The sequence below is a fragment of the Natator depressus genome, chromosome 24 (assembly GCF_965152275.1).
Source record: "Natator depressus isolate rNatDep1 chromosome 24, rNatDep2.hap1, whole genome shotgun sequence".
Taxonomy (NCBI): domain Eukaryota; kingdom Metazoa; phylum Chordata; order Testudines; family Cheloniidae; genus Natator; species Natator depressus.
The window spans coordinates 4444323-4462901 of record NC_134257.1 but is presented as its reverse complement, the minus strand read 5'-3'; the positions used below and the strand labels follow the sequence as shown (position 1 = coordinate 4462901).

The 18579-nt window shown below is 56.3% G+C and overlaps 1 protein-coding gene across 1 annotated transcript; it reads left to right on the top strand.

Annotated features, from left to right (window-relative positions):
• The first annotated feature begins 1421 nt into the window (after positions 1-1421).
• On the top strand, positions 1422-12744 carry LOC141976974 (dnaJ homolog subfamily A member 1-like). Its single transcript, XM_074938153.1, has 8 exons — positions 1422-1476; positions 5776-5924; positions 6006-6195; positions 7804-7908; positions 9290-9517; positions 9643-9873; positions 10662-10762; positions 11554-12744. The coding sequence occupies exons 2-8, from the start codon at positions 5793-5795 to the stop codon at positions 11779-11781; spliced, it is 1215 nt and encodes a 404-aa protein (XP_074794254.1). The 5' UTR covers positions 1422-1476; positions 5776-5792; the 3' UTR covers positions 11782-12744.
• The last annotated feature ends 5835 nt before the right edge of the window (positions 12745-18579 follow it).

Here is an 18579-nt window from a genome sequence, read left to right as displayed (position 1 = left end):
TCCCACAATGAGCATGGTAGGGCATAGAGAGACAGTTGGCATTTCACCATATTGTTGCTCTGTGCAAATAGCGGCTGCCGGCTGCATTTTTCCTGCAATATCCCGCGTTGCTGGCATTCTTGTTCCATTCCAGCTGCCCTGTGGTGTCACCTTCGTCTGTTTACTGATGGTTGTAAACTCAGTCTCAAGGAATTGCCAGATTGAATCAGACTCGTGGTCTATCTAAGCCCTGTATCGTGGCTCCCACAGGGGCCAACACTAGCCACTGCAGAGAAAGGTGCAAGAAACCCCCTCATGGACAAATATGGAATGGCCAGGCCCATAGCTAGAATTCCTTCCTGATCCCTGGCAACTGGTGGTTGTGTGATGCCCTGGAGCATGAAGGTTTATATCGCTTCTAAACCTGTATCCTGTTTAACTGTGGGTGTTCTCATTATCCATATAAATGCCTAATCCTTTTTTTAAAAAAATCCTGCTGAAGACTTAGCCTTTTATATCTTGTGGCAGTGAGTTTCACTGTTAACTATGTAAGTATAAAAACTAACTATGGGGGCAGCCGTCTAGTTCCACACCTTCCTTTTTTTGGATCTGGGCTGTTCATCGCCTCTCCTGGGCTGCGGGACGTTACAGCCATTGGGACCGCTTCGTTCTGCGTTTGCCGTGCTCACAATTTCAGGATCCTTCAGCTATCGGATCACCATTAAATCAGCAACCAGGGAACGCCCCCAACAAGAGAAAGACAGGGCACAGAGAGGGGCTTGGGCAATGACATTTAACCGGCCAGAGTAAAGCCTGTGGGAAGCCTAGGAGAGCCCTGGCCTGAACCTTCCCCATCCCCCTTTCCCACCCCATTCCTCTCTCCCCCTCCCCTTTTCCCCTCTTCTTCCTCCCTTCCTCCTCCCTCTCCTTTTCCCTCACCCTCCCCTTCCTTCCCCCTCTTCTTCCCCTCCCCTTCCTCCTCTCCTCCCCCTCCCCTGCTTTCCCTTCCCCTCCCCTTCCTCTCCTTTCCCTCCCCCCCTCCCTCCTTCCCACGCCCCCTGCTCCAGGCAAGAGTTTGAAATTGCCATCCTTCCATGCGATTGGCGGAGACTTGCCAGCAGTCTCACCAATCAGAGCAGTTCATGCCGCTGGAGGGGCGTGGCTGCATCCTGTGGCTGGGGCGCATGCGGCAGTGCGAGAGGCCAGCCCGGCAGCCAATCAGGAAAGGGAGGAGGCGGGGTCACACGCTCCCTGCGGGGAGGGGGTGGGAGGTGGGAGCCCAGCCGGAAAGCTAGCCAATGGGTGGCTGGGAGGAGAGGGGGCGGGACCGTCCCCTTCCTGGGGGCGGAGCTCGGGTGGAACTCCAGCCAATGGGCGATGCGGGCGCCGTGAGGGGCGTGTCCCGGGGCTGGGCTGCAGCCAATGGGTGGGGAGGGGGCGTGTCCGGGCTTCCAGAGAGTTCGGACAGAGAAGGGTGGAAGAAGCTGAAGACTGAAGGTGGGTGAGTTACGGGGGGGGGGGTTCCCGGATGCCTGGGTCCTTTCCCCCCACCCCGTCATGGACTGCAGCCCCCGGGTAGCCCTCCTCGAAGTCCTGAGTCCCTCCCCCCCCTCGGACGCCTGGGTCCCTCCCCTGCCGGGTCTGCGATCCCCGAGTAGCCCTCCCCGGACACCTGGGTCCCTTTCTCCCGCTGCTCATCGTCGGTCCCCCCCCCCCTCCTGATGCCTGGGTCTCTTCCCCGCCCCCCGGACGCCTGGGTCCCTCCCCTCCCAGGTCTGCGATCCCCGAGTAGCCCTCCCCGGACGCCTGGGTCCTTCCCCCGTGGGATTCCGCCCCCCCCCCGCCCCCAGACATTCCCTCACCCCATGGATTTACACCCTTCCCGGACGCCTGGGTCCTTTCCCCACCCCAGGGACTGTTACCCTGTTGGGGAAAATCCCAGACAGTCCCCTAGGTTCCTCCCCCACCCCAGAGATCGACTGGCCAGTCCCTAGATGCCTGAGTCCCTCCCCCATCCCAGGGTCCAGCCGCCCCTCACCCCGAGGTAGGGTCAGGGCTGTGTACTGTGTCACCCCAGAGATCAGCACCCCATGCTAAGGGCGGCTGGGAGAAGTAGGGCAGCCCCACCCTGCCCCAGGTGCTGCGGGGTGGGACACCATCACCTTCCCTGTTTCCAGAGAGGCCAATGTCCGAATGGACCACGGGGACCGAGCGCCCCGTTCGCCTTCCAGCGTCAGGGATGGGGCTGGTTGGCGCTGCCCCTGCTCCGTTTGGCTAGAAGATTCATTCTTCACCAGTGCCTCCCCTCTCCCCCGACCCTAAATCCACTGGGGCTCAGGCCCCGTCTCTCAGAGCCTCTGAAGTACCCACTGCAGAGTTCGCTGGAGTTAGTGAACTTTCCTCTGAGTTGACAGCCCTGGAAACTGGGATCTTTCGTTCATCCCCAGAAACGATGCAGTGTTGCTGGCACCAGGACGCACTTTCCAATGCCGTCCTGCTAGCATCTCACCCGTGACCCCGGCCCTGCCTTGCCCTTGCTCTCTCTGCTGACACTGCCAATTGAGAAACGCTTTTGTGCTGTGGTGTCGCTTCCCATTTGAAACTAGAATAAGGCCTGGACTAGGCACACAGTTGCCCCCATTTAATTAAAGTTGCATTTTTAAACAGACTTAGTTAAACCGGTGTAACTGCCTGCGAACTTTCTCTTATTGGTTTTGCTTCTGTTGGTAGATTTACGTGCGTGAGTTAAACTGACGTAGCCAGTTTTAAACCGATATAAGGGCGTCCATATCGGGGTTTGCACCACCGTGAGTGAGCCTAGGTCAAGTGAGAGGAGCCGCACTGTGAAATAACTCGAACAGAACAGAGTCCCCACTTCATCAGCACCACTCCAGCTTCAACTACCCACCCCGTTGGGCCAGCTAGCATGGGTTTAAAACACCACTTAACTCGAGCAAAAGATCTTTGTGTGTGGATGGGCATCAGGTTGGGGGTGATGCTCGAGCTAATGCCGCAGTGAAGTCAAGCCCATAGACTCCTCTACAGTGGTATGGGGGGGGGAAGGCCCAGCCCCAGCCCCAAATTCTGGCCTGGCCTGATTGAACTCTTGTGTGCTGCTGGGCCCACTGTACTTTCTGCAGGGCTAACTCTGTGCTGCAGGTATTCAGGGTCTCTGTTGTGGAGCAAGAGGGGTGTTCTGTTCTATTTAGGTTCTTATGTGGCCCTCAGCACCTTCGTCTCCGAGCACCTGTTGGCAGAACTGTCCTAAGATACTCCCAGTGTTATCTTGAAAAAGCCCCACCCCCCTGAGCTGAAGGTGCTGTCCCCAGCAGCATCTGCACAACACCCTCTGCTTTCATTTGAACAGACTTTTCCAGCCCTTAAAGTTACAAAGAGAAACCACCCAAGTGTGAACAAAGCCTGAATCTCAGACAGACCTCTCCCAGTTGTGGCTGGGAGCTCTGCTGACCCTGTAATTAACAAGATTCCGGTCAGTTTCACAACTGCTGTTCAGAGCCCTGTGTGGGTGATCTGGATCTGCCGCTGCCCAGAAGAGCCCTGATGAGCAGCAGAGGTGCCGTAGCTATTCGTGGAGGAAGGGAACCCTAAAAACAGAGGCTGGGGTGGAGGGGTACAGTAGTGAAGACCCTCCCCACTTGCAGTGGACAAGAGGCTCTGGAGTGAGGAGAAGAGAGTAAACTCTTACCAGCAAGTGGAGGATGGTGGAGCTTTGATCTTATTAGTCCTCTGCTAGCCCGAGGCAGTTACACCCCAGCAGGGTCCAGGGACAGCACCCTGCTGAAACTGCCGACAACTGAGGATTGCCGGGCCCGTCACCAGGGCGTTGATCCTGCAGCCTCACCATCATTCATACCTAGTCCTGGGCAAGCCAGTTTAACCTGTCCGTGGTGAATCTTCCAACATCTGGCCCCAGTTGTTGTGGAAGGAAGCTTGTAGCCCGCGCTGCAGTCTCTTTGCCCTTTAAACTGTGTTTCAAAATGGCTGAAGTTGGCAAGGGTCTAACCCTACTAGGGAGGGGGCTTCACGTGGACTTGGAAGACAGCGCTGGTGCCAAGCCGGTTTAAATTGGTCCAAACCAAGGTTCCTGCTGCAGCCTTTGGGATAAGGGCGTGAGTTTGGGAATGCATTGTGTGGATTGGATGGGGGTGCGGGTCAAGGGAACAGATCATGCTGGCTTCAGACTTACCCTGTCCAAGCTAGTTGGCGTGTAATTTACACCGTGCCCTCTGCCTTCTCAGGCATCCTGGGCTGGGAATCTGTAACAAGGGCACAGATCTAGGAATCCCACAAACTCGGTCAAAGCTGGGTTCTGTCTGACCTGAACTCTGGGAGCGGGTCCAGAAGCAGTGCACCCAATCTAGGGTCTGAGCCTGCCAGCAGCTGAGCATCTCCTGGGAGCTATTGAGCACCCTCAGCGCCTGTGGACTTCCGAAGGTGCTTGTCCACCATTGGGAGGCATTCAGCTCCTTACAGAATCAGGCAACAAAGTTTGCCAGTGTTGTGTTATTCATCCCCCTTTGGTAACATAATCGCAGTGGATTTTCCAGTGCCCAGGGTCAGCTGCATTGCTCCTTTGTGGTGCTGCGAGCGCAGCTGACTTGGGCCAATCTGCTGCTAATAGTCACGGTGGTCCGCTTTTTTAATTACCTGAGCCAAGAGCCTTTTCTAGTCCACTGGCAGTCTGGACATAGGCGCTAAACAGGCTTAGCAGCCCTGGTTTGCAGGGGAGGGATTAAATAGGGGAACACAAAAGGGAGGGATGTCCCCATTCTGAGCCTTGGTCACACTTAAAACACCACACCCCAGTGCTTAAAGACAGAGGCTGCAATAGTCCATAGGGCAGCAGATGCTGTCTGTTTCCAGCATATTGCCAAGGACAGGGACCAGCTGGGCTGGTAACAGGGTATGGAGCCTTTTGCCTTTAGATAATCCAACCTTAATTAGCCCTGGTCCCTAGTAATTGAAAAGGCATTCCTGCCTGGTGGCTCGTGTAGGCAGTAAATTCGGAGAGGGACTTACCATAGTTCCCAGCGGGCAGGTATCCATGTTGCCAAAACCACCATTGCCACTGGTATTAATTGGTAGATTTCAAGGCCAGAAGCAGGGCTGCAGAGAGGTTTCTGGGGGGAAAATCTGAAACTGAGGCTCCCCACTCTTCCCAAGTAAATGACTGCTGCGGGGAGGCCATGGGTGGAGGCCAGAGTGAACCCGCAATGGTGGCTCGGCTCCTGTTCTGTAGGGCTGGACCCAGCTTCCCACTCTGGGGTCGTTCCAGGTGGGGTCGCAGGGCCACTCGGGTTTGGCCCAGCGGTGACAGCAGATCCACTGGAGGGCAGGGGGAGCATGTCCTGCTGTCTGGATAAACAGAGGACTTCAGCCTCCAGGGCTCTTGATCCTGCCACTAGCCCTAGAGTCCCATTTGCGGGTCTGTCCTCTGCCTAGGGCAGTAACCTAGGACTTGGGAGTCCTAAGTTCAGTTCCCAGCTTTGCCACAGACTTCCTTGAGTGAGTCCCTTAGCCTCTCTGTACCTCACTTTCCCCATCAGTACGATGCGGATAATAGCACAGCCCTGCCTCATGGGTTAAAGATTTTGAGGCGCTCAGGTACTGCAATGTTGGGGCCTACAGGTTTCTTGAGCTGGTATATAGTCTGCCATCTCAGGGCGCGACTGGGTGCGGCAGTTTGGGGGAGCCAGTGCCTATGTGCAGAGCTGGCACTGTGGCATTGGATTGGCAGGGGGCCCGCTCTGAACCCGCTTTCTCCTCCTCCACCAGCGCATCAGAGGGGAAAGATGGTGAAAGAAACGGGCTACTACGACCTCTTGGGCGTCAAGCCAGGCGCCACCTTGGACGAGATCAAGCGAGCGTACCGGCGGCTGGCGCTGAAATACCATCCCGACAAGAACCCCAGCGAAGGAGAGCGGGTAGGTAGAGAGGGCAGCGACCCCTTTGCGCCGCCCGCCCGCTGGAACACGCGGCGTCTCTAACCCTCTCCCCTTCCCCAGTTCAAGCAGATCTCGCAAGCCTACGAGGTGCTGTCCGACACCCAAAAGAGGTCACTGTATGACCGGGGCGGGGAGCGGGCCATGAAAGAAGGCTGCGCGGGAGGCCGAGGAGGATTCGGGTCCCCGATGGACATATTCAACATGTTCTTCGGAGGAGGGGTGCGGATGCCTGGCCGGCCGGAGAGAAGAGGTACCTGGGATGGATTGCTGGGACACAGGGCTTGGTGCTGATTGCATGGGCTGGGCTCACCCATGCTAGAGATCAGGGTTAAGCCCTCAGGTCTTCCTGAGCTGGGAGGGACAGGTGTTCAAGGGAGACGGTGGGGGTCTGGCTCTGGGAGGCCCCCGGAGGCTCAGGTCCTGCAGCAAGAGGCTGCACTGATGTTGTGTATTGTCCCTGCTGAAGGCAAGCTAAGAAAGGATAAGTGAGTCCGGATTCATTCTGCTGAGCTGGGGGGTCTTAGGCAGTGAGGCCTCCCCACAGCCACTTTGGGTTGTGATCTGGTCCTGCATTAAACCGGGATGCTGCCTAGAGAGGCGTTGGCAAGTCAGTGGAGGGCTCTCTTCCCCAGGAATTCTCACGGAACCAGTCCCTCTGCGTAGCTCTAGGGGGCGCTGTGTTGCCAGGGGTGACCCCTTTACAAATGAGGCCCTAGCCCCTCCTATTCATTACAGCCCTATAGCCAGGAGCTGGAGGGAGGTTAGCCCCGGGCTGCTGTCCAAATTCCCACTCAGATAATTACATCCTCACTCTCTAAATTCCCCTGGGGCTTTCAGTTAACTACAGGGTGTGAAGGAGAAGGGGCCGCTCTGTATTAATGTATAAATACCGTGTGACCTGACCATGGGAAATGATTACTGTATGACGACACCGGTATGTTTACTGGGTGCATAGGTGGGTCTGCTTAATTGCAGCGTTGTTGGGAACCGTGGTAGGGAACAGGGGTTCCAGATCAAACCCCAGCCGGCAAGCAGGAAGCCAAGACCCGCGCTAGTAGTCGTGAAGATATTGAAGTTACCCAGCTGTGTCGCGAAGGCTGGGAACTGACAGGTCTAGAGAGCAGGGAGTGGAGGAGGGGCCGTTGCCAGTGAGTTGTTTGGAGAACAGGCCAAGATAGAGACACGGGCCCTGCAAAGCGACTGAGCCAGCCTCAGTTTCCAGGGGCTGATAAGCCTTGGAGGAAAACGGATCTGCAGATTGACTCTTCATTGGGTTAAAATCCTCTCTCTCTCTCTCTCTCTCTCTCTCCTGCTTCGCTGTTAAGATTGAACAATTCTTTGTTTTAAGAAAGTTGTCTGGTCTCTGTATTGACTGGCTCCCGAAGGGAAGGACTGCAGGGGCCAAACCCAGCCAGGCCTGCTATCAGGGTTGGTCACGGGGCTGTAGCCCAGGTACACGGTCCAAGAGTGAAAGAGGTCTGTCACCTGTAGGCGTGAACTCAGAGAGACTGGAGAGGGTCCTGTAACTGTGACAGGACGGTTTTGATACTGTCCTCTTGCGTGACAGTATATAGTTGTTCAACGGCTGCCATGTTCCATCCCCAGAGGTGGCTGCATTTCACTGCTGGGTGAGTGATCCCTGCGCAGCATTGCTCTTCACTGTTGAACAGCTGCTACTCTCCACCTCAGAGGTGGCTGCCTTTCTGGGTTGGGCAAAGCATTCCCTGTATGTATTTAGCTTGTCAAGCTTTTTTAAGGCACTGTGGAGATGGCTTTAGGTGCGGGGAGACTGCTGTCCCTGTGGGACATTGGGGGGGGTCCTTGATCGGAGTCTGATCTCTCTCTGTCCTGTGGTCAGGAAAGACAGTGGTGCATCCGCTCTCGGTGACCCTGGAGGATCTGTACAACGGCACCACCCGAAAGCTGTCCCTGCAGAAGAACATCATCTGCAGCAAGTGCAATGGTGAGTGACCGGGTCTAGGGCAGGGTTACCATATTTGAACATTCAAAAAAGAGGACACTCCACGGGGGAGGGATTTGCTCATGCCCCCCGGCCATCCCTTCCCCACCCCCATTCCAAACCCTTCTCCAAAGTCCCTGCCCCAACTCTGCCCCCTCCCTGCCCCATTGGACCCCTTCCCCAAATCCCAGCCCCGCCTCCTCCCCTGAGCATGCCACGGTCCCCCTCTTCCCCCGTCCCTCCCAGCCGCACAAAACAGCTGTTCCGCGGCACAAGCGCTGGGAGCTAGGGAGAAAAAGCGGGCACTCTCTCTCTCGAGATCAGCATTCACTTTCTTTCTCGAATGGTCAACGTTCACTCTCTTTCTTGAATAATCAACTCTTCTTTGGGGAAAAATAATAACGGTAAAATCCTGGACGTTTTTAGATATTTAAAAATTCGTCCCGGACGGCAATTTAAGAATCAAAAAGCTGGACGTGTCCGGGAAAATACGGACGTATGGTAACCCTAGTCTAGGGCCCTGCATCTTATTTAAATGCAAAAAGTGAGGTGGGAAGCATAACTCCACCCCTCCAATCTCCAACCAACGAGAAGAAGGAAGGGCAGAGCCTCTTGGGACTTCCTCATTCCCATGTTCATGTCAAAGCTCCCTCTGGCACAGCGCCAGGAGTAACCTGAATTTGGGGGTGGGGCTGTAATGGGGGGCAAGGCTAGGGGGCATGATGCCACACTCACTCAAGTGCAACCCTGTCTAGGCTGCTTCCCGCTGAGTTTCACCCTCAGATTATGGAGACTCCGCTGTGGGTGTATGGAGAGAAAGCTTGGTCCAGGGGCCAGAGCAAAGGACTGGGAGTCAAGACTCAGGTTCTGTTCCTGGCTCTAGGAGGGGAGTGTGACCTAGTGATTAGAGCAGGAAAGGCCTGGCGGTCAGGACTCCAGGGTTCTCTTCCTGGGTCAGAGAAGTGGGAGCTTGTGATTAGATCAGGGAGCTGAGAATCAGGACTCCTAGGTTCTGTTCCTGGGTCCGGGTGGGGAGTGGGGGCTAATGGTTAGAGCAGAGGACTGGGAGTCAGGGCTTCTGGGTTCTATCCCAGCTCTGCCAAAATCACTGCACCAGATGGGCATTGCCGGGCAATGGGGATGAGGATTTTGCTCCACCCCTTCTCTCCTCCGCCAAGAGCTCTGAGATCCCTGGCTGGTGCCTCCCATCCGTCTGTTCCATGTGTCCATTTACCCTGCCCACGAGAGGATGTAAGCTGGAGACGATGCAGGAGCTTCACCCCGAAGCTGCTGCTGTGTAGCTCTGCATTGTGTCTCCGCCGCCCAGGGAGCCCCCAGGCCTGCACTGACGCCCTCTGTCTTGTCTCTCCTCCCTTGTCCGCAGGCTGCGGGGTCCGGGAAGGCGTCGACAGCAGGTGCCCCAAGTGCCACGGCACTGGCATGGAGTTTCACGTCCACCAGTTGGGGCCCAGCATGATCCAGCAGATCCAGACCATGTGCTCGCAGTGCCAGGGCCAGGGCGAGTGGGTCCGGCCCCTCGATCGCTGCCTGACCTGCAACGGCAGACGGGTGGTGCGGGAGAAGAAGATCCTGAATGTCCACCTGGACAGAGGTGAGCCAGGGTGCTGTCTGGATTGAGGGAGGGTTGAGTCTGGCCCTGGGGATCCAGGACAGGCACTTTGACAACTAGCCTGTGGGGTGATCAGGGGCGCCGGCTTATCAGTGTTGATTTTGCAGGCATGCAGGACGGGCAGAGGATCACATTCCATGAGGAAGGGGACCAGGTGCCCGGCCTAGAGCCTGGGGACGTGGTCATCGTCCTGGATCAGAAGGAGCACCCTGTCTTCCAGCGCATCGGCAACAACCTGGTCCTTCGAAAGGAAATCAGCCTGGTGGACGCTCTCTGCGGCTTCAGGCAAGTTGTCCACACTCTGGACAACAGGGCCCTGCTCGTCTCCTCACAGCACGGTGAGTCGGCAACCTGGAGCTGTCAGGACTCCTGGGTTCTATTCCTGGGAGGGGAGTGGTTAGAGCAGTGGGGACTGGACACCAGGACTCCTGGGTTCTGTTCCCAAGTCTGGGAGAGGTGTGGGGTCTAGTGGGTTAGAGCGGGGGGACTGGACACCAGGACTCCTGGGTTCTATTCCCACCTCTGCCACTGACCTGCTGTGTGACCTTGGGTAAGCCACTTCCCCTCACGGTGTCTCAGTTTCCCTACCTGTAGCATGAGGGTGATATCCACCCGCTCTGGACAGACCCGACCTTTATTTGTTTGTGTGCCCATCACCATGACATCTGGTCGCGTGGCTCAGATTAAAGGCAACCACAGGGAATCAATAATATACCCTGTAGACAGCCCCTCGCTAGCCCAGGGATGGCCACTACCCCAATACGTGTTGGATCCAAAAGATGCCTCTTTTGAAGGTCAGTCAAGCAAAGCCCTGCAGCAGGGAGCCCCCCACCACGCAGACCATTGTGAGAGACTCATCTAGGGACCTCCCCAAACTCCCCAGCCCCTTGAATGTCTCATTCTGGGCATCTCCCTGGCGCCTCTCGGTCACAGCATGCCAAGGTGTGACTGTGATGCGGTCCTCTGGGCTCGCTGCCCTTAGGGCGACACTGGCTGGAGCCTAGCAAGCCAGGGGCCATGCACGGAGCTGTCCCAAGCCTGCGAGGCTCCAGGCATGTGGGTTTCCAAACCAGCGTCCTGCACAGGGGCTGAAACCGCCTGGCTCTCTTTCACCCCGCCCGCTCAGGTGACGTCATCCGGCCAGGATCCGTGAAGTGCGTCCCCAACGAGGGCATGCCCATCTACAGAAGCCCCGCCCAGAAGGGCCGGCTCATCATACACTTCCAGGTGAGGGGCGGGGCAGGCACCTTCCAAGGGAGCCCATGGGGCTGAGCCCCAGCTGGGGTGTCGGTGGCCTGAGCCCCATGTTGGTCCCGTGCCGGCTTACACCAGCTGAGGACCCTGTCCGTCCCTGAGCTCCGTCGCAATGAAATGACCGGCCACCCCAAAGAGACGCCCAGCAAACCCCATCCAGATTTGAGAGGGCTTTGCCTCCTGTCTGGGGGCTGAGATGCAGGGCCTGGGGATCGGGGATCTGTTCCCAGCTCTGACGACTCTTACCAAGCACCCACCAGCCTTGCACTGGGCTCTGTATCAGTGATTAGCCCCTCCCTCTGTGGATCTGGGATCCAGAGCCATGCCTGGAAGGAGCCATCCGTTCCGAGCATCTGGGGAGAAGCAGGGCGTAGCCAAGTTAGAGGGAAGATCAGAGAAGCAATCGGGGCTGGGCAGAGCTGCAACGTCTCTGGGTTAGGTACGAGACCGGTGAGGACAGTGGGCTATAGCCCCTGTGACTCTCTCTCTCCCTCTAGTGCCCGGTTCACATAAGAGGCTTATGAGTCACCTGCTGCCTCCCGACTTCAGCGCTTTGGTTGTGGACGTAGCTTTTAGGTGGACACTTTGTGGGTTCGTTGACTCATTCAGGGGGTCGTTTCCATCAGGAGGGAGGATGCGAGGGGAGCTGGGGCTTTTGGGGTGATGTTGATGTCAGCTCTTGCTGTCAGGGAGTTTCCCACCCTCCCTGCAGCATGGGCCCTCGGTCCTGGATGTCCTTCCACATCTCGCTTTGCGTCCCCCAGGTGAGATTCCCAGAGCCAGGCTGGCTCTCCCCCGAACATCTCCGCCAGCTCCGCACTTTCTTCCCACCCCAAGCAGAGGTCATGGCGACGGAGGACATGAAGGAGGTGGAACTGAGCGACTACTTCTCCCAGCCGGGACACTGGTGGCAGCCCCACGCCGGCGAGGCCTACCACGAAGACGACTTCGAGGAGGCCTCACGCCCGCACGTCCAGTGCCACACGTCATAGCCCCCTGGGAGGCCTCCCCCGCCCTGGAGCAGGGTGGGGGGGCGGGGCGAGGGGGGGCAGTTCGGAAGGTCGTGCAGTTCAGGGATGTAAATAGTTAACGCTTCCAGCGGTCCAGTTCCGCGGAACTAGCGTAGCTCCGGCCTAGCTCGGTCGCTCCCCGGGGGGCGCCACTGAGCCCCTGCGGTGGGAGGAGGCTCAGCACGGGAGTTCCTCGCATCCCACATCCTGCCAGCACGTACTCAAGGGCTTAGGATCTAGCTCACAGTAGTTACCGCCTCTGAGGAGCGTAGTGGTGTAAAAGGGTCCCTGGGCACAATGCATCAGGATCAATGTCTACAGGGATCATTCACAGCTGTCGCTCTCGGGGCCTGAATCTCATTCACACCGAAGCCCCTTTAGGCCACAATAAGGAGGCCTTAAAGTGGGAGTAATTGTACCCCGGGCCCACGGGCGGGCCCTTTCTGTGCAGCCGGAGCAGCATCAAAGAACCTTAGTGTCCTCGAGAATCAGGTCCTTGGGTTTAAACCCCTTCCAGATTCTCCACTCAGCCCCATGGGAAATTGACCGGCTCTAGTCAACGTGCCGTTTTTGCACTAAAGCTTCGTGCAGTTTCGCGACCTGCCCCGGGAGTTTTGCTTCCTCCTCTGCTTTGGGTGGACTCTCCGGCTTCCCCGCCTCAGCTGCAAAGACGCGCGCGCTCGCTCTCGAGATCTTCTGTTGCACATTTAAGCGAAAGGGGCTGTTTTCCCGGGGAGGGAATAACAGGGACTTATTAAACAAAGCCACTTTTCCTCCGCTAGGACAATGCCAGCAGCTTCCCAAAGACACGTCTGTCCACTTGGGTTTTCCATTGCCTCGCGTTGCCTTAGCGAGTAACCGAATGTGGAAAGATTTCTGAGGAGTCCGTGGCACTTAGCTACAAATAATCCTGAACCTGGAATCAGATCTGCCTGGTAGGAGGTCTCTGGGCCAAGATCTAGTATGAGGAGCCTGGGTCTGCTTCGCAGACCTCTACCGCCAATCCTGTCGGTAGCACTGAAATCCCAGGCCTTGATTCCCAGTTGCCCTGCCCTGTTGTTGTTTACACCAGCGCACAGTTGGTGCAAAATGCTGCTGGATCAGAACCGGTGTAAGTAAGTGCACCAGGCATAGGGCAATGAAGAATCAGTCCTGCCCGCAGGCATTTGGGGCTTGTAGTGCCATCTACTGGTAGTCCTGAGCTATGCGCTATCCCAGAATAAAGCATCGCTCAGCTGTTTCTTTCAAGGGTTGCTTTTTCTTTTAATTGGACGGAGAGGGCTCTTAGAATCATAGAATATCAGGGTTGGAAGGGACCTCAGGAGGTCATCTAGTCCAACCCCCTGCTCAAAGTGGGACCAATCCCCAATTTTTGCCCCAGATCCCTAAATGGCCCCCTCAAGAATTGAACTCACAACCCTGGGTTTAGCAGGCCAACGCTCAAACCACTGAGCTTGAAGCTTCTTGGTTTTAATTGCCTTCCTTTCTCGCCTGTCTGGGTCGTGGTGCGTTCTGCTGGTTCACCTTGGGTCTCTCCAGTCAGCTCAACCAATGCAAATACCCTTGAGCTTACTTATCACCGTGCCAGGTACACTAGCTAGGGGCTCAGCCGCTGCCCGTCACTCCCAGGTTAATGCGTCCGCCCCAGTGGGGCGGTCGAGTGCCAATCTGGCACTCATTATTGCTGAACGCTGATTTGTGCTGCCACCTTCTCGCTGACCTGTTAGCGGTGGTTAAGGAATGGGTCCTGAAGGCCGCACGCTGAGGTTCATGGGCTGGGAGAGGAGTGAAGAAGTAGACCTGTGTTTGATAGGCCCACAGTACCTGGTGGCGGAACGCAAGGGAGTATGGCTGAGTGGTTAGAGTAGGCAATTGGGAGGCAGAAAATGTGGCTTCTGTTCCCAGCTCTGCCGCTGTGACTTCAGCAAGGCTGTGCCTCAGTTTCCCCCCGCTGTAAAGTGGAGATCATGCCTACATCACAGGGGTGAGTTGAGAGACTTATCTTCCTCCTTGGACGGCAGGAGCAAAGTGCAGAGTCTTCTCAGGAAACCTCCCCAGCTCACGGTACAAACCCTGCGCTCTCAGTGCTCCCCTGAAACTGGCCCCAAGCACTTCCTCTTGCTGCCACAGCCGATCAGCAAAGAGATCTGTTTGCGGCACTCTTCTTCCTGCAGTTACCACCCCTTGAGTCATTGTCCCCGCAGCCGACTGGGGTTGGAAGTGAGCAGACTGCGTCGGGCCAAGAAAAGCTCTAGCATAGGTCTTCCGACGGACGGTCACCTGTTGCCAGCACGGGGGGGAATGGAAGCAAGAGGAAACGCATGCAAACATGGAAGGAAGACAGCAGTCCTGCGGCAGTGTTTCTTGCAACTTCCTGTGAAGCAGCCGGTACCGGCCGCTGTCAGAGACAGGCTACCGGATAGATGGATTCTGGGTCTGAGCCAGCCTGGCAGTTCTTGTGTGCCACAGGGCAAGCTGAATGTTAAGTGAATGCAACATCTGGGTTGAGGATTTAAACTGTCAGCCAGGAGAGGCCACGGGGGAGTTTTGTTCAAGCAGCGACTCCGTGTTCTGGACCGGGGGATTAAACCCTAAAACGTGTTGGCCTAGGGTGAGGGGCACTTGGGAAATACGGCGAGCTACCACCACCGTTAAGACAGTTGTGTGGTTCCTCTTTTATGTAGACAACGGTACATACCGAACCATCGCGGTTAGGAATCGCGTCTCACGCAGTGGGGCCGACTTGATTCTGCTGCGGGGGCGTGGGGGGCTCTCTTTGAATCCGCCGCTTCCGGTCAGCCCACGGGGCATCTGAGAGTCAAGCTGGGGCATCTTTGTCTTGGGCATCGTCCCCGGTAAAAGTTCTTCCAGGCCCTGCGGGGGCACCTGTGCAGCAGGGTGAACAAGACTCAAGTCTGCTCGGACTGGGGTTAATGAGAGTTCAAAGGGCTGCCCTGAGCTGCCTGCCGTCTGCAGGTCTTCAGGCCAGCCCAGTTGCTGCATCTGCCCTTTCAACATGAATGATCCCCCCACCGCTCCCCCTGGGCAGGGACCCCTGCTGTGGGATCCACACCACCACCCCCATCCTGCACCCCATGGAGCCAGTCTCCACTGCAGAGGTAGAAACTCCTGAATCAGCTTGGAACGGGGGAAGCTCGTCTCTGCTAAACAATCTCCCCACAGTGTGAGACACGTTTCCTCCAGGGAGGGAGCGCTGACTAGTGGTTAGAACGGGCTGGGAGTCAGGAGGCCTGGGTCCTATCCCGAGCTCTGGAAGGGGCTGGGTGGGTGTTAGTGGTTAGAGCAGGAGACTAGACTCCTGTCCTGATAGGTTGGAGCCAGCCCTGGCTTTGATCCCTTCCTACACCTAGACAGATCCCTCTTCATCTAGGAACCCGTGCGCCTCCCACCCCCACCCCAGGATGCCCTCGAGCAATGGCAAGCGGGATTCCTCCCCAGGCTGGCAAACAGGATCTCCAGGGTGCAGCTGACAAATTCAGGCTGCTGACACACCCTGTAATTAGATGGGGGCTGGGGGGAGGCCTTAGCCCAGGGTTCTCAACTTGGGGATCAGAGCTAAAGGGAGAGGCTTTGGGGTGGGGGGTGCGTAGGCACCTTTATCCAGATGTCAGCTGCCCCCAGGGCATTTAAGGGGGGGCAGGGTCTGTGTTCTCTGCACATGGCTCAGGATGACAGCACCACTACGGCCATTCATGTCCCGGCCTGAGGACACCTTGCTAACTATCTCAGGGCTGCTACTCCCTCCCCCCGGGACCCTTTGCACCAGCCCTGGCAGCATAAAGGGGCAAGGGCGATTCACACTTGCTGTGAAGCCCCTGGGCTGGCAGAGGGACCTGGAAAATGAGACTCGGGCCCTTCTGCTTAACTTTCTTTAGTCAGTTCCTTTCTTTGCTCAAAGCCTAAATTAAGCCTCCAGGAAGTGGAGGGGGGAGGGGATTTTCTATCCTTTTTGCACAGAAGGTAGTTTTTACAAAAAACTTTAATTTATTTTTGAAAGTATTTTAAATTGGTGTCTGTCTGTCCTTTTTTTTTTCTTTTGGGAAACTTTGTACATGGCATTAAAAGCAAATCCGAGTCTGACCAGAGGCAGTGTCTGCTGCTTTATTTCAGCCCCGTCGGGAACGTGCCGTGGGGGTTAAGATCCAGACCTGGGGAGCCCAGCTGCTGAGGTTCTGTTCCCGGCTCTGCAGCAGCCTGACCCTGTGTGAGTCCGGCTTCATTTTGTCCAATGTTCCCATCTCTGGAGCCTAAAATTGAGCCAGAGGGTCCACCGGGGCTGGTGGGAACACAGCAGGCCCTGCCTTGGCTTGGGCAGTATCTGCTCTTTGTTATATTTGCATAGAGGCCTGAAGGGCTGACCCAGTATAAACTCATGGGCTGCCTGTTGAGAGTCAGGGCGATGGGGGAGGACATCCATCCTTCCTTTGCCAGCTCCGGCATTTCCTTCCCTAGGGAAGGAGCGTGGCCTAGCGGGCAGAGCGCTGGCCTGGCATTCAGGTGAGCTGGGCTCTATTCCCAGCTCTGCCATTTGCCTACTGCGTGATCCTGAGTAAAACGCTAGGTCTCAGTTTCCGCATTTGTAAAACAGGGAGGACAATACCACCCTCCTTTGCAAATCCCTTTGAGATGTACTGCTCAGCGGTACCTAAGAGCTTGGGAGTCACATTATGAGGTCTCTAGTGGCAGACAGTGGGTTGATGCCAGGCTGGTAGGCTTTGAAGCGCTCGCTGTTGATTAACCTTGAAAACCTCTCAAGTCTGCTCTGCCCTGTTTGCGTCACAGCTGCTTTGGAGGTTGCAGACGTGGCTTGGGAATTATTCTGGGAAAGGGAAGGGGCGGAGGTTGACCCTTTCTTTTAACAAAGACTGTGTTTCTCCCTAGTGTCCCCTGGGCATTTGAGTTAAGCACTGGTAACGAGAGAGCGTTTTTAAGCTGAGAACGGGTCCAAATCCCTGCCCTTTGCTGCCAGGTTTCACCTGATTCTTCTCTCTGATGTCAAACCAGTCCTCCAGGCAGCCGTAGTCGTCGGAGTATCACTGGTCACTTTTAATGTGAGGCCAGATCTGAATACCACATGAAGCCCCCTGGGCCTGGCTTGTCTGCTCTTTAGCACAGGGGCGGTCTCTGGCTATATGTATGTACAGCCCCTAGCACAATGGGGGACCCTAGCATAAGACACACCATAATAGTACCTACATCATAAACCTCCTGCAGCCTTGCTACTCCATGGTACTGCCGCCGTCAGCTGCGAAGGCTTACGCCCTGGGTAGTAAATCTGGCTGGTTGGTCTAACCACCGACAGCAAAGTGCCAAGGTGCAATGGACGAAGTGTCTGAAAGCTGGGGCGGGAGAGAGGGTTTAGTTAGTGTGCAGGAGGAGGCATGGAAAGGGAAAATGCCTTAGTGCTATTAATTCTGGGGTGGATTAAGAGGAGTGTCCTATGTGAGATCCGGGAGGTAATTGTCCTGCTCTGCTCAGCACCGACGAGGGCTCTGCTGGAAAACTGTGGCCGGTTCTGAGCACCAAGAACGACATGAACAAACGGGAGAGTCCAGAGGAGAGCAACAACCGCGGGTGGTTTAGGAAGCGTGACCCGGGAGGCCAGGTTGAAAGGCCTGGTGGTGGTTCAGGAGAGGGACAGGAGAAGTCTTCACGTGGGTGAAAGGTTGTTCTCCACCGAGGTTAGGAGAAGGAATCGGCTCAGTGAGCGACAAGGGAGATGAAGGTTGGAGAACAGGAGAATCTCTCTCTAAGAATAATTAAGCACTGGAACAGCTAACGAAGGGGGGCCGGAATCCCCATCACTGAAGGGTTTTCAGAACAGGTTAGACAAATACCTGGCAGGCGTGATCTGTGTGTATTTACTCCCCCCTCACCATGCTGGGGCAGGGATTAGACTCTCTCTTGAGGTCCCTTCCAACCCTGTTTCTATGATGAGGCAGCATGGTGCGGCCCTGCACCGGCCCTCAGGAGACCTGGGTTCTGTCACCCCTTCTGCCACTGACGTGCTGTGTGATCTGGGGCTCTACCCACAAAAGCATCACACCTTGGTCCAATTCCTGTCACTCCAGGGAGAGCTCGGGCACATCACTGCCCCTCCCCGTACCTCAGTTTCCCTATCTGTAAAATGGGGATAAAGGAGCTAGGTAGGATTATTATTCAGTTTCTCCTAAAGAACCCCACTGCTTGGGGTATTTAAAACCAGACGGGAGAGAACAGTACAATCATAGGGCATAGCCCTGCCCCCGGAGGGGCTGCCTGGGATGGGAGTTGGGGGATCATTTCTGGTTCTGGGTCAGAGGAGGCTATGAAATTACATTCACGTCTAGCAGGGAGCTAGTACATTGCACCATTTCCTCCATCTTTAGCATGAGCCTGGCTGGAACCAGAGCTCTGATTCTCCTTCCCTGTGATGGCCAGACCCAGCGGGCCAGGCACATGGAGCCAAGGGGGAGCGTACTGCTGCCTGGCATATGAAAACGTAGCGGGGTTCCTTCCGCCCAGGTAGAATCCAGCGCCACTCCCAGTTGTATTGGCTCTTGCCTGGTCCAAAACTGATGATACAGTTATAGGACTGGCTGCACCTCTGGTCTCTCTCAGGTGTCAGGCCCGGTACCTTTACCTCTCTCAGCCGTGCTTACAGGGCAGGTCCCAGCGGGTTCTGCTCTCCAGGAGTCTGGGACAGCAGGGAACAGCCTGAGCAAAGGACCGGCTCGAGCCAAAGTGTCGATTCAGCCTTGCAAGAGGAGCAAAGCCGCA

What these genes read in the sequence shown, in the direction of transcription:
- LOC141976974 (XM_074938153.1), top strand. Translation starts at nt 5,793, where the DNA reads ATGGTGAAAGAAACGGGCTACTACGACCTCTTGGGCGTCAAGCCAGGC. An exon ending in TGGCCGGCCGGAGAGAAGAG is followed by an intron (nt 6,196 to 7,803) that starts GTACCTGGGATG and finishes TCCTGTGGTCAG; the next exon opens with GAAAGACAGTGGTGCATCCG. An exon ending in GAATGTCCACCTGGACAGAG is followed by an intron (nt 9,518 to 9,642) that starts GTGAGCCAGGGT and finishes TTGATTTTGCAG; the next exon opens with GCATGCAGGACGGGCAGAGG.